The sequence below is a fragment of the Muntiacus reevesi genome, chromosome 6, assembly GCF_963930625.1.
Source record: "Muntiacus reevesi chromosome 6, mMunRee1.1, whole genome shotgun sequence".
NCBI classification, from domain to species: Eukaryota; Metazoa; Chordata; class Mammalia; order Artiodactyla; family Cervidae; genus Muntiacus; species Muntiacus reevesi.
This window is the reverse complement of record NC_089254.1, coordinates 99,423,869-99,437,625: the sequence shown is the minus strand read 5'-3', so window position 1 is coordinate 99,437,625 and position 13,757 is coordinate 99,423,869. Positions and strand designations below refer to the sequence as shown.

Sequence of the window (13,757 nt, the reverse complement as noted above, 5' to 3'; positions counted from 1 at the left end):
AACTTTTTACAAAGTGAACAGATATATATAGAAAATTGTAAAATAAACTTATAAAGTAGAGGTCAGATCTAAGCAGAGGGAAGGGAAAACCTGGAAGGTGAGAGGAAGGCAGGATGATGGAGACCTCTCTGAGCAGCCCAATAACAGCTAGTAAATGCTCCCCCAGGGAAATAAGGGAGTGAGAGAGAGACAGAAGTCGGGGGACTGAGTCCCAGGAGTGGATGGATTTCCTAGGGGGATGAAGGTGAAAGGTGAGGGATGAAGTGTGAATCCGAGGGACCTACCAGCGACAGTTAGGGAGTAAGAAGAGGATGGGGTGCCTGACATGAAACGCTGGAGGGAAACCTAACAGTAGGAACTGTGCAAGTCCAGAAGAGAAGGTTCTCTGTAAAAGCTCCAAGGCCCAGAGAAGGGAAATGTGTTGAGGTGAAAGCACAGGAGAAGTGTGTGGTATCGTGCGGTCGGGGTGCAGCCTAGCACCGTGTCTCAGCAGAGAATGCCCCCTCGCTGGGCTGCTGCCCGTTTGCCCTGGCACAGGCCCTGCCCAGCGCCCCAGGTACTTGTGGTTCCCAGAAAGCAGCTTGTTCTCATACCTCAGGGCCTTTGTACACTCTCCTGGAGCCCCCTGCCCCTCTCTCAACACAGCTCTCATCAGGCTGGTGTGCCTGCTTCTTCCACTGGCTTGTAAACCACACACTTTGTCCTGGAAGTGACCTTCCAAAACATTCGCAGAGCACTTGGCTTGAAGCCTGCCGTCTTGTCAGGGACAGTTGCATCATGTGGCTTTCCCATGTGCCAGGTGTTGCACACGAATTTTCTCAAGTGTTTCTTCTAGCCATATGAGGGATGTGATGATATAGCCCCATTTTACAGGTAAAGAAAGTGAACCAGAAACGTGGGCTGGCTTTCCTGAGGTCTCCCTGTCAGTACAGGGCAGAGCAGAACCCCGGTCTCCGACTTCTCCTGGGTCAGACAGAGCTCATGCAGTTGCTCCTGGAATATGTCCTGGCTCCTCTGCCTGCCTGGAAGGCAGCCCTCAGGGTTGAGGGGTCCTGGCATCCAGCACTGAGAGGAGGCGGCGGTGGAGTTGGGACAAGGGGAGGGAGTTAGGTATGGGGGTGGGTTAGGTGCAGGGGATGGAGTTAGGTGCAGAGGGTGGGGTTAGGTGCAGGGGGTGGGGTTAGGTGCAGGTGGGTGAGGCTAGGTGCAGGTGGGGTTAGGTGCAGGGGGTGGAGTTGGGACAAGGGGATGGAGTTAGGTATAGGGGTGGGATTAGGTGCAGGGGATGGAGTTAGGTGCAGAGGGTGGAGTTAGGTGCAGAGGGTGGTGTTAGGTTCAAGGGAGTAGGGTTAGGTGCAGGAGGTGGGGTTAGGTGTAGGTGGGTGGGGTTAGGTGCAGGGGGTGGAATTAGGTGCAGAGGGTGGGGTTAGGCACAGGGGGTGGGGTTAGGTGCAAGGGTGGGGTTAGGCACAGGGGGTGGGGTTAGGTGCAGAGGGTGGAGTTAAGTGCAGGGGGTGGGGTTAGGTGCAGGGGGTCCCTCTTCCAGCGGGGTAACCTGTAATCTGTTCCCACATGTCACCTCGCACGGGAGCTGGGTCCCTGTACATTGGGGTGTCACCTAGGACAGGTGACTCATTCTTTCCTTCCTCCCTGTGCTTAGTCACGTTGGGAGCTGAAGCGTCTCACTAAGGTGTCCGTCACCTGGGTGAGACTCATATTACAATCCAGTTTCTCTTCCTCTGCACCGCTTCCCCAGGTGAAGTAGTTAATGATCCTAAACTCTCACTTCGGTGCATCCGGAGAGCTGCTGAATGATAGAATTCTGGTTTAAAGATAGGACTTTCAAAGTAAAAAATACCGTTTTATGTAGAAGTAACCATCCCTTAGTGTATCTGTTTAGTTATACCTTGGGTGTTTTTTTTTTTTTTGGTGGGAGGGGTGATTAGCACACACTTGTATTGAATATTTTTCACAATATTTGTAACAAGCTTTTCCTCTCTCCCCCTCACCCACCTCTGTTAATTTTTTCAGATCACACACCCAGCTGGCTGCATGTCTCAGTTTATTAAGTTCTTTGGCGAACAGATCCTCATCCTTTGGAAATTTGCCTTACTTCGAAAGCGCATTTTGATATTTTCTCCCCCTCCAGTGGGCGTTGTATGCTATAGAGGTAACTAGAAGCCAAGGTCAGGGACACTGCCCAAACTCCCTGGACAGAAACTGCTCCCATTCTTTCCATTGTTGACCAAGGTCAGAGGGATTGATCCGTATCAGGGGCTCACTGATTTGAAGCCCTGGAGGGCTGCGGTTGGATTGCTGGCGTAGAATGTGGACTCTGGCAGTAGGGAAGATGGATCGGGTGGCAGATGAGTAGTCTGGAAAGAGACAAGGGCCTGGGTTAAAGCAGAGAGGATGGATTCCAGATATAAAGAGAGAAACCTGGCAGAGGCTGGCGTCAGACTGGGTTGTAAGGTTCTGATGTGTGTGAGAGGTCAGGGCGGAAGAGTCTAGGATGCCAAGGACGATGGGGCCTCCAGTCGGGGAACTGAGGAGGAGCAGATAGGGAGCAGTGTAATGGAGTCCACTTGGACACTATATGTGTGTGCGGCTCTGAGATCTTCTCGAGGTGGACGCTAGGCAGTAATCTAGTTGTGTCAGGACCTTGGGGGACAGGCCGGGCTGTCTGTGCTGTTACTTGGAGAGAGTGTGAATCAGGAGGGATGTGTCAGCGTGGAAGATGCTGGCCCGGGAGGTGAGCCGGAGGAGGAGGAAGACAGGAGGCCGAGGGGCGCAGTCAGGAGAAGGGAGGGGACCAGGAGAGGCATGGTTGCTGTGGGCAAGGGTTCTGAGAAGGGGAAGGTCACCAGTACCACGTCCTAAGCAAGATGTCCCAAGAGGAAGATTGACCCGTGTCTGAAAGGAGCACTCTGATGATGCTGGCAGCTCAGAAGGCGGGGGGCAGGCTGGGAGGGGGAACCCCGGGCGCCCTCACCTCCGCTGTCCCGCCAGTGTACTGCTGCTGCTGCCTGGCCAACGTCTCCTTGCCTGGCATCGGGGGCACCGTGCCCGAGTCCAAGCCTTTCTTCTACGTGAACGTGGCCGACATCGAGAGCCTGGAGGTAGAGGTGTCTTATGTGGCCTGTGAGTACGGGGCACGCCCCATCCTGCCCGTGCTTCCCCGGCAACCCTCCGGGGGCCCTGGTTCCCTGTAGAGCCGCCCTGCGGAGGGTCCCCACCTCCTGAACCCCGGCTCCCGCAGGCACCACGGAGAAGATTTTCGAGGAGAAGCAGGAGCTCTATGACGTCTACGTGGACAACCAGAACGTGAGGACGCACCACGACCACCTGCAGCCACTGCTGAAGATCAACAGCGCCGACCGGGAGAAGTACCGGCGGCTCAACGAGCAGAGGTGGGGCTGGGGGAAGGGCGGAGGGGAGCTGCCCGTCCCCACACCCGAGGGCTCCGGTGCAGCCCCCCTGCCTGCTGCCCCTTCCCTCTGTGCACACTTGCCCATCTGCCCAGGGGTCAGGGGGTTGACGAAGTTCCCCAGCTATACTGATGGGTAGCAGGCATGCCTGGGCTGACTCCTTCCCGGTGGCCTCTAGGATCTGTGAAGCAGATCCTAGCACCTTGGTATCAGTGGTGACGTCAATGGCTTCATGGACTCCCCCCAATTGTATGACAGTCAGGAAAGGCTGTCCCTCGTCCTCGTTACCCAGGGCCAGGCCCAACCCTGAACTCCAAGCCCTGTGCTTCCGCTTCTCTCCCTGTCTTTGGCCGGGGCAGGGATGGGGGTGTTGCCCTGGGTTTTCAGCCTCCTTCCTGGGAGGTAGTGGCCCATGCAGATGCCCGCCCAGTGACCCAGCCTGGGGCCTGGGGTCCTTGTAGCTGTGCCAGAGGCTGATGGTCATCTCCTTCCCAACAGGCAGATGCTGTTATATTCCCAGGAGGTGGAAGAAGATTATAACCCCTGTGAAGAGGACCTCTTTGTGCTGTAAGTCAGCCTAGTGGTGGTCATAGGCCTCCCTGAGGGTCCCTTGGCATTTGACGGCTTTAGCCTGGATCCCTCCTGTGTTGGGCTTCGCTGGTGGCTCAGCGGTAAAGAATCCGCTTGCCAGTGCAGGAGATGCAGGTTCGATCCCTAGGTCGGGAAGACCCCCTGGAGGAGAAGTGGCAACCCAACTCCAGTATCCTTGCCTGGGAAATCCCGTGGACAGAGGAGCCTGGCAGGCTACAGTCCATGGGGTCGCAAAGAGTCAGACACGACTTAGTGACTAAACAACCACCACCTCCTGTGTTACATGCTGCAGTGCAAGGATGCCCTTCATTGCCCTTAGAGCTGGGTTCCACAGTCAGCCTGAGCCCCGAAATGCTCTTAGGGGGACCCAGAAGAGTTCAAGAGCAGGGAAGGGTTATTAAGAGAAGTGGGAGCCCCAAGAGTCATCTTCCTATTGGTCATTTACACCCAGATGTACGCTGCATACGAGCTGTCTCTCAGGATGCAGGGGCTTGTCATCCATTGCTGCCTTTGAATAGAGCACTTTCTTACATGGAGTATTATGGGATTATCAGAAACTTAACTCTTGAATGACATTTCTTCCACCACCAGAGCAGCTGGTGGTTGGGGTCTGAGCCATGGCCTCCTCAAGGCATTGATTTCATTCATAAGTAGCTGTGTGAAATAGTGCCAGGTGATAAGAACAGAAATGTAATTGAACCGGAAACAATTCTGCCAACCACCTTCTTGGTCTTCCTACTTGGGATGGGGAATAGCTCTTGCAGTTAGAACTGTTTCTGCCTTTGATACTGGCTTTGAGCATCTGCCTGCAATGTAAGAGACCTGAGTTCAATTCCTGGGTTGGGAAGTTCCCCTGGAGAAGGAAATGGCAACCCACTCCAGTATTCTTGCCTGGAGAATCACATGGACAGAGGAGCCTGGCAGGCTACAGTTCATGGGGTCGCAAGAGTCAGACACAACTTAGTGCTGTCTTTTGATGTTGCAACAAAGGTCCAGTACTTTGATTCTGATCAAGTGTACTTTCTAATGTGTACCTGCTGTTGAGATGTAAAAGTATCTGGAAGCTGAGCAGAGAGCCAGCAGTCTCGTCAAGGCTTTTGAATCTCTGTCTATTGAATCTGAAATCCCTGACTGCCCAAAGCTGCTTGGGGCACTGAGCACCTTGCTCTGTGGAATACAGATGAGAAGTCTAGACTGTTACGTTATCAGACTATCTGAATACGGCGCATATATTCATATAGTACTATAAGTCAGTGACACTCAGATATGCTCTGTGCAAATTAAAACAAAGCCATCAAAGTATTGATTTCTAACATAATTCCACACTAGTAAGAGAACAGACTGTACGATTTCAATACCTTTAGACCATGAAATTTTTGCACCTTGTTTTATGTCCCTGGATATGTTCCAGTGTCTCCTGGTTTATAGTCTATGGGAACTTGAAGTGAATTTGTATCCTACTGTCATGTGAAAATTGTGTAAATTTTAATTACATTGAACTGGTTCTTAGCTTTTCTGGTCCACTATATTCTTGTACTTTTATGTCTGTTCATTCTAGTAATTTTTGAGAGTTTGATACTGAAACTCCAACTAAAAATGTTACTTTATCTGCTTAAAAAAATAATCGTAATATATAGTAGAACTATATGTAAGTTCCACTTACATATAGTTACATATAGGACCTATATTTAAGTTCCACCATAGTGGAACTTTGTTCTGTGTTTTCTAGGTCTCCTATAAATGTTTATCATACTTTCATAATTTCAAAAAGAAAAAGCCATCTAAGGAACACACAATTATACACAGATGATGGAGCGCTGTGGAGATATCGGTCCCTCTTCCTGGCTCCCCGTTCTCCATCACTGCCTGCCCCCAGGGCTGGCTTCTGACTCCCCAGTGCCTGCCCCAGTACCTCTGAGCTCCATCTTTTTTGCGTGGTTAGCTCAAGGGCTACAGGGTCATTTTAAGAGTCAGAGTCCTTCTTTGCGTTGGGAAGCCTCGCCTCCTGTCACTGGCTTTAATTACCCATGCAGGGCTTTGAAGGTAGATTTCAGTTTCTCACATTAAGTCTTGACCTCAGAACTGCATTATCAGGTTTTTTGTTTTGTTTTGTTTTTAATATTTCTCTTCCCTTTAGGACTAAGCAGAAAGAGAGGAACACAGTTCATGGGGCCTCTCTCTACAGCTGTGTTTAAACCTCTAGTAACCTTCCTGTAGATTTCTGGCAGTCAGGCCATCACTCATTCAGAGATTTTGCTAATCACAGAATGGCTTAACACCAGTTTTCTGCTGACCTTAGAGGCACTTGAGTAACTCTTTTAACTTTTATCCTGTTTTCTTCTTTTAAAAGGCTTGTCTGACTTTTGAAACCATTTAAACGTATAGCCAGCAAAACAGTGTAGTTTTGGTTCCCCATGTGTGGCTTACTTGGTAAACTTTTGTGCTTTTTCTGCCCTCCCTCTTCCATGTCTTGTCTTGTGAATGCAGGTTTTTCCTTGAGCAAAACAACCGGATATTTCAGACTTTGTTGGAGGTGTCCGCCAGTCAAGACAAAACTCTGACAGCTGAGCATGCCCGGGGCATGGGTTTAGACCCCCAAGGAGACCGGAGCTTTCTTATGGACTTGCTGGAGGCCTACGGCATCGATGTCATGTTGGTCATTGACAACCCCTGTTGCCCATAGGAAGGATGAGCCGCTATCACGTGGGGATGGCCTGATTTCTGATTGACACACAGGAGTATTTATACTTCCAACAAATGTAGTTTTTGCATCTCCTTTCTTCCCTTCTTCCCAAGAGGTAAGATCAGAGCACCTTGATTTTGGAGGTTGCTGGAAGCTACCGCTTTCCTAGCTGCTGCTGGGTTCAGTCTTGGGAGTTATCAAAGCAGATTCTCTCGTCTCCTTGTGATTGACTTGAGGTGAAGGGGGAAGGCCGCCTATCACCAGGAGCGCTGGACTGTTGGGAAAGTCTGTCTGGTCTCTGTCATTTGATGTATTAAGAATGAGACCACAGTCTGTCCAGCGTGGCCTTGCATATCCATCTGCCCAAAGCAGAAGCTAGACCAGATGGCCTTCCAAGGTTTTTATCAGTTCTGGGAGTCTTGTCTTGCGATCAAATTTCCTTTCTGGTTTATTAGAGTAAATCTGTGTTTTCTCTGTTCACATAGAGACTTCAGAGTGGGACAAAGGATGTTTTTGTCACCAGGTATGAAGCTTCTCTAGACAGAGGACAGGGAGTGGTGGCTTCTAAGTTAGCTGAAAACTAAAATTGTAAAAATGAAGCCTGGAAACCTTTCCCTAAGTTAATGGTGGCCGCTCCACGTCATAGCTTTGTTTCTCTGAATTCCCTCCTGGGACGGGCTGGCACATTCCTCCAGGCCGATGTCAGCAAGAATGTGTACCAGTTAGGAGCCTTCATAAACAAACTTCTTTTTAGCAGAGACAACATTCCTCGAGCTAGGAAACTGGGACCAGAGACGCACCAGACTCGTTAGAGGTGGCGTGCCTGCACCAGGGGTGCGGTTGGGAACCCCGTGTGTGAGATGACTTTCTGCTGCGCTCTGGAGTGCTTGGACCTGGGATAGCTCCTGTTGGCCCTGCTTGTTCCCTTTGGCTGGGGTGTTCAGTGGACGTCAGTCGCGGTGAGACAACCACGGTCTGTTAGAGAAGCCTGCTCCTGTGAGTCGAGTAGAGGTCTTCTGGGCCAGTTCAGGATTTCGACTTGGGGTCCTGGGTTGTTTGTGACAAATAACTTCTTCCCCTTCACTGTTCCTACCTGGCTGGGTTATTGGAATAGCCGTCTGTGTATCTGTGTCCGGGACCAAGTTCTAGCCAGGCTAGTGTCAGAGAGAAATGACTTTCAGATGGATGGATCATGTCTCTTGTCTCGAGACTAGCTTTGTAGGGCTTATTGCTTTATTCAGAACCATTCTCACTGCAGCTCCCTGACACAGAATTCAAGATTAAAGAAGTTCACATGTGGAAATGCAGACATTGATTAATCAAGGGTAGTGTCTTCTATGTAAATATATAAATAAGTTTGGGCATTGAAATGTAAACTGTACATTTTTCTTCTCTGTGGGTTTAGCCATCATTTCAGTAATATATTTGTTTACAGAAGAAAAAAAGAATCCGTTTAGAAGCTGAAGCTTCACTGCCTTTTTCCTTGAAGAGTGGCCATCTCCTCTTATTCCTGGAGAAGGAGCAGCCTTTGTAACTGGGATCAAGTAATGGTTACTCTTAGTATTATTGGAAGGGTCAAGGCTTTCTAAGTTGGGATGGGAGGTCAGAAGTAGGGGTGGGGTAAAAGGACAGGTCAGGTTCTCCTGGAGGACAGAGGCAGGCCCTCATTCTGTGGAATCAGGGCATTTGTTGGGCAAATAGCTTTGTAAGCCCTTCTGTTCTAGAGGGCGTCTGCATGCGAACGCTTTTATTTCTGTGCGATTGTAATAGACGTGCTGATGTACAGGTAATCAGATGAAAATGAGGTTCCTGTATTTCTCTTTGAATGGCGGGCACAGGGTCCCTCACCCCTTCTTGTAACTCCATGCACTTCTAGGCAGCCGTCCATCTGGCATCCCCTGGGCTGGGAGTGGCCCTGGGAGAGGGTGCACCCCGCCTCCGCAACAGTCCTTTGAAGAGGATCCCCTAGCGCTGGTCCTTCCTTGCATCGCCAGCTTCCTGGTGAGGCCAGGAATCTAGCGCAGCGCCCTCTGCTGGGCTGCAGAGCACGCTGTTACCCTGTGTTACCCTCCTCACTGACATCCCCAGACATCCCCGAGATGGAGCCTCTAGGAGTTCACCTTTTGGAGGCTCCCCCCCTCCCCCCGCCCCCACCGTCTTCCCCAGTCTCTCCGGTGAGCAGCACGCCAGCATCACTTGCTGCCAGGTCTCTGCAAGGGGAATTTGTTGGCGAGGTACCAGACAGGGCTCCCTGCACAAGGACAGCAGAAGCTAGGAGCCACCCAGGCCTGCTTTTATGTCACTATGGAAATACTTTCAGAGAAACCATCTGCTTTTGTTTGGAAGTCATTGGAGAATGTCCTTCTCTGTCCTCTGTAGAAACAGGGCTTATTATACTACTACTGTGACCTTCGGGAGCTGGCTGGGAACCTCAGGTGTGGGCACATTGATTGATGGTGACCTACTGTCCCTCTCGACTCTCAGACCTCCTCCTCCTAGCCCTGTGCCAGCTGGCTTGGTCCTTCTGGGGAACTTTAAGCCTGATCTGACGCCAAGCTGTGCGTGTGTGTCTGTGTGTGTTCAGTCATGTCCGAGTCTCTGCAACCCTGTGGCGTGTAGCTCGCCAGGCTCCTGTGTCCATGGTATTTTTCAGGCAAGAATACTGGGGTGGGCTGCCATCCCTCCTCCGGGGGATCTTCCTGACCCAGGGATTGAAGCCCCGTCTCGAGTCTCCTGCACTGGCAGGTGATGCTTTACCCGCTGAACCAAGCTGTGAGCCGTGCCCTAAGCTGGAAACATTGCTAACTTGAGAAGTGGGGGCCACCGGGTCATCCTTGGATGAAGTTAAAAGAAATTCTAGGTGGTCAGAGTCCTTGTGGGCCTAGAATCCAGGTTTGGAGTTTGCTGATGTCTAGTCGGATATGACAAAGTTCTGACAAAATGGATTTTTTTCACTTGTGCAGACTTGGCAGATGGTACTCTTCAGCCTTTGGGACAATGTCCAGTTGTCCTCTGGGTTAGGACTCTTCTAAAGGAGTCAGAAATGGTAGGACTTATCTTTCCCCAGACCAGAAAGTATGGGGCAAATAACAGTTCAGAATTGGCTTTGGCTTTTGCTAAGCATGAAGCACCCCTTAGGCCTGGCATAGATCCCTTCTAAGGTAAGTTCCCATACAGTCCTCAGTAAGTTATGATTACTGTGGATTAGAAGGCTGCCTCCGTCATTCATCATGGCATTGTGTCTTCCATTTGGCTGGAGAAGGGAAGCTGAATTCATTGATACATTGATAGAAATCATTTAGCCTAGGAATTTGCATTTGTAACTTGTTTGTCCCACGTGAAAAAGATGGGAAATTTAAGTATAGCACAGGGTGCAGATCATTCTCAAAACCACATGTGAAGAGTCACTGATCAGTGTAACTACCTGTTTTAGCTAGAAGATAAAGGTAAAGATAAATGAAACCATAGCTGAACCACTTTTTCATTCTGGTGGTTATGAGGGCAAACTTGCTATTTGTCTTAATACACCGAAAGCCCTTCAAACAGAGTAAAAAAGATGAGCTTACTCACCTTTAAACCAAGGCCTTTGGGGAAGCTTTTGCAAAAGGCAGTGATGTGAAGTTTTCGTTAACCTTTTAAAGGCAGTACAACAACCCTCCAGGAAGAAGGGGACCTCAGGAACTTGTTTTTGTTTTGAAATGAAACTACCCAGGTGGTGCATGTGGCAAAGAATCCACTTGCATCTCCTGCTAATGCAAGAGACGTGGGTTTAATCCCTGGGTCGGGAAGATCCCCCGGAGAAGGAAATGGCAACCCACTCCGGTATTCTTGCCTAGAAAATCCCATGGACAGAGGAGCCTGGTAAGCTACAGTCCATGGGGTCGCAAAGAGTCAGCCCTGACTCTGGACTGCTAAATCAAAGAAGGAAAAGAAACCACAGAGCCCAGGGAATGAACTGAGGTGCTTTCTCCCATCCCAGGAGGATCATACTCACAGAGGTATGGGAAGCGGGGGTGCTGCTGAAGACAGTGTTCAGGCTGACCGTGAACTTGCCTTGGTGTGATGACAGTTCTCAGCCAGGTGGGAAAGTTAGTAATAGGGGGACCAGTGTGTGTCAAATGGGCTTTCTTCTCCCCACTAGGCTCCTGGCTGTGGGCCTGGACTCTGAAAGGGCCAGTCCTCGGTCTCTCCTCTGCACTCCTGCAGGGCTGGGGTCGCCTCGGCAGCCAGCCCGCCCCTCTCACTTCAGGAAAGCCCTTTTGTGATTCAGGTGTAGGGGAAGAGGAGCTCAGGGCTCCTTTTTACTCCTAAGTCATGGATGGATTTTTAATATTCCATTTGTATTACTAATATACCTCTGTTCCCAGGAGCTACTGGAGGGCCGAGTGTGGTGGAAAAAGGATAACTGTGAATTAATGTTTTTCTGGAAGTTTATTTTTATATTGATATGACTATGTGATGTATTGAGGATGCACATGTTGAAATGGAAGGAAATGTCAACACAATAATCCTGGAAGAAATGGGCATATTGCAATTTGGAAGCAGCTGAGACCCCCCCTTTTATTGTTTTTTATTTAAATGTTCTGGTGAGTGAATAAGGACTGTCCTGTGAAATCTAACAGCCTTTTGAGGAGATAAAGTTTACAGTCCTATGGATGATGACATACAGTCACCAACCTTAATAAGACTCTCTTATGAAAGCGGGTGAGTGTGATCAGGCTGATTGCTAGGCCTCTTAACTGGAGGGAGTCAGAGGTAGTTTTATAACTCACTTTAGCTCATTTTTTTGGAGCTGGAATACAGGGGCTGTTGGATGAAACTGCACATTTAGAAAGGAAATAATTTTCTAGTACTATACAGAGAACTGAAGCCAAGCCCTGCTCTCATCTCTTTGGCATTTATTCTAGAAGCTCAGCACTGAATGGGCTTTTAGAGGTAATAGGATCTCAATTCAGGAAATGTATTTAATCACCATAAACAGATGGGTATGAACGAATGCCTCTTTACACTAACGGTACAGCTATTTTGCTAAGGACAGTTGGGGGATGCGGAGGTGGGATGTAGGGTTTTATGAACTAGCCAGAGATGATCCACAAAATGAAAAATATACACACAGGTCACTGAGTTATCTGGTTGTCAACATATATCGTTGACATTGGAGTGAAAACTCCTTCCTTTGCCCAAATCAAAGATTTTCAGTCTAGCCCTCCAAGACCAGTGAGGAAAGCTGTAGATTCTGTGCTTTGGAGGAGACTGGGTAGGAGACTTGAGGGGTATGGGGTAGAGGAAAACAAAACGAACCTCCTTTGTACATCTCAGGCTTGTTGGCTAAAAAAAATTTTTTAAATCAGTCTGACGAGTAAGTCTTTTCTGAAAAACTTGGGAGAAGTTCTGTGTTTTCCAAGTGTAAGATCAGCATAGCCTCCCGGTCGCCTTAAATGTCAAACCCCTATTTTGATTAATATCCCAGTGTAAAAGTCATAGCAATAAGAGAAACGGAATCTAGTTTTGTTTCAAGTCTTTAGCTCCTAGGATGAAATTAGTAAGACAGTTGATGCATCTCCCTGAATGTCCTGCATCTGGCTCTGCTGTTCTCTCTCGTCGGTGGTAATCCTTTAGAAGGCCTAAGGAAAGCTGGGGTTCATTCCAGCGGGTACATGTTTCTTGAACTGATTTTGTTCTGTGCTACAGATAACATCTGTGTATATCATATCTGTATATATCTGAACCAAGCTGTATGCAGAGAGGTTGATATAACTATATTTACAGAAAACTTTTTACGATTAAAATTCACATTTTAACACGAACACGTGTGCTGCACTCCTTCGCCTGGCCCGAGAAAGGTGGTTTGTGATAGGAAGGAGCGGCAGCCACGGGCGTGAGCAGAACGTGTGGTGCTGACCTCCCTTGGGGTGACGACCGAGGCCACCGCAGAGGCTGGAGCCTGTCCTCCTCGAGGCTGCGGTCTGGACACACACTCTCCAGGCAAGGGAAACCAAAACTGGGAGTAACCATCCCCATTCCGTCAAAAAAGTCAAGACTGCGTGCTCTCAGGCACAGCAGACGACTTCTGGAGGAGGACCCCCACCCAGACCAAGGCCTTTTTGTTTCACATCTTCTTCCTAGTAAAGTTCACTTTAAAACATGATATACTGAGATGCACATACACACACACGTCTTATTTTTACCCTTTTGGGCAGTTACTTATTTTAAGACAGTATAGAGTCAATTCCTAACACTGTTATCTCTCTGTTCTAAGCCAGGTTCCTACCTTCTAAGTGACGCGACCACGTATTACCTAGCTCCTTGGGTGGTGAGAACACAGCTGATCAGTCGTGTGTGTAAAGCACTGATGCATAGTAATTACAACCGTGCATTCACACTGGCTATGGGGTTAAGAAGACTTTATACTAAGCTATATTTAATATAACACGTCTGCCCTGCTTTGAATAGAAATGCTGTTGGTTTTTCGGCGACATCTGTCTGACATAAGGTTTGTACTAAATAGAAGGTGGTGGTGGGGGACTCAGGTTCTCATTGGACCCCTTTGCATTCAGGTCTGGCTGACTTGGGAGAGTCTGTCATAGTTGTGTTAAACATCCTTTACGTGGACCTTATACAGAAGGACAATGGCAAGAAGATGATAAGGCAACTGTGTTCTCAGTTAAAAGTCTGAATCAAGAAAACAAAATTTGAACTAGAACATATTTACATTTAAAAATGAATAAAAACACTAATCTGAATTAAATATCCTTCCCCAATCCTATGTTCCATTATTTCTATAGAAAAATTAGAATCACTAAGTAAACACATACCTGCTGGTAGTCAAGATTCTGTGCTGGTCTCTGCACTCTATTATACAACCAGTATATGCCAGATTCTCTTGGCTCATGTGGAGACTGTATTTTCTCACACCACAGCACCCCCTCCCTGGCACATTTGGATCCGTCTGCTTTTTGTTTCATTAGTTTTTGCAAAAGTATAGCTTTTAACGCCACTCTGAAGAACACAGAGGTAAACAGGTAAGCATCATTTTATGGGCTTTTTAAGCTGCT

At 48.6% G+C, this 13,757-nt stretch overlaps 1 protein-coding gene across 1 annotated transcript in view; it reads left to right on the top strand.

Moving 5' to 3' along the window:
- DENND11 (DENN domain containing 11) overlaps positions 1-12,509 on the top strand; it is a 48,516-nt gene extending 36,007 nt beyond the window's left edge. Inside the window, exons 5-9 of the mRNA XM_065939240.1 lie at positions 2,032-2,170; positions 3,010-3,141; positions 3,260-3,410; positions 3,927-3,995; positions 6,507-12,509. Of these exons, the coding sequence (XP_065795312.1) occupies positions 2,032-2,170; positions 3,010-3,141; positions 3,260-3,410; positions 3,927-3,995; positions 6,507-6,702 (687 nt within the window). The 3' untranslated portion in view covers positions 6,703-12,509. The remainder of the gene's footprint in view (positions 1-2,031; positions 2,171-3,009; positions 3,142-3,259; positions 3,411-3,926; positions 3,996-6,506) is intronic.
- The last annotated feature ends 1,248 nt before the right edge of the window (positions 12,510-13,757 follow it).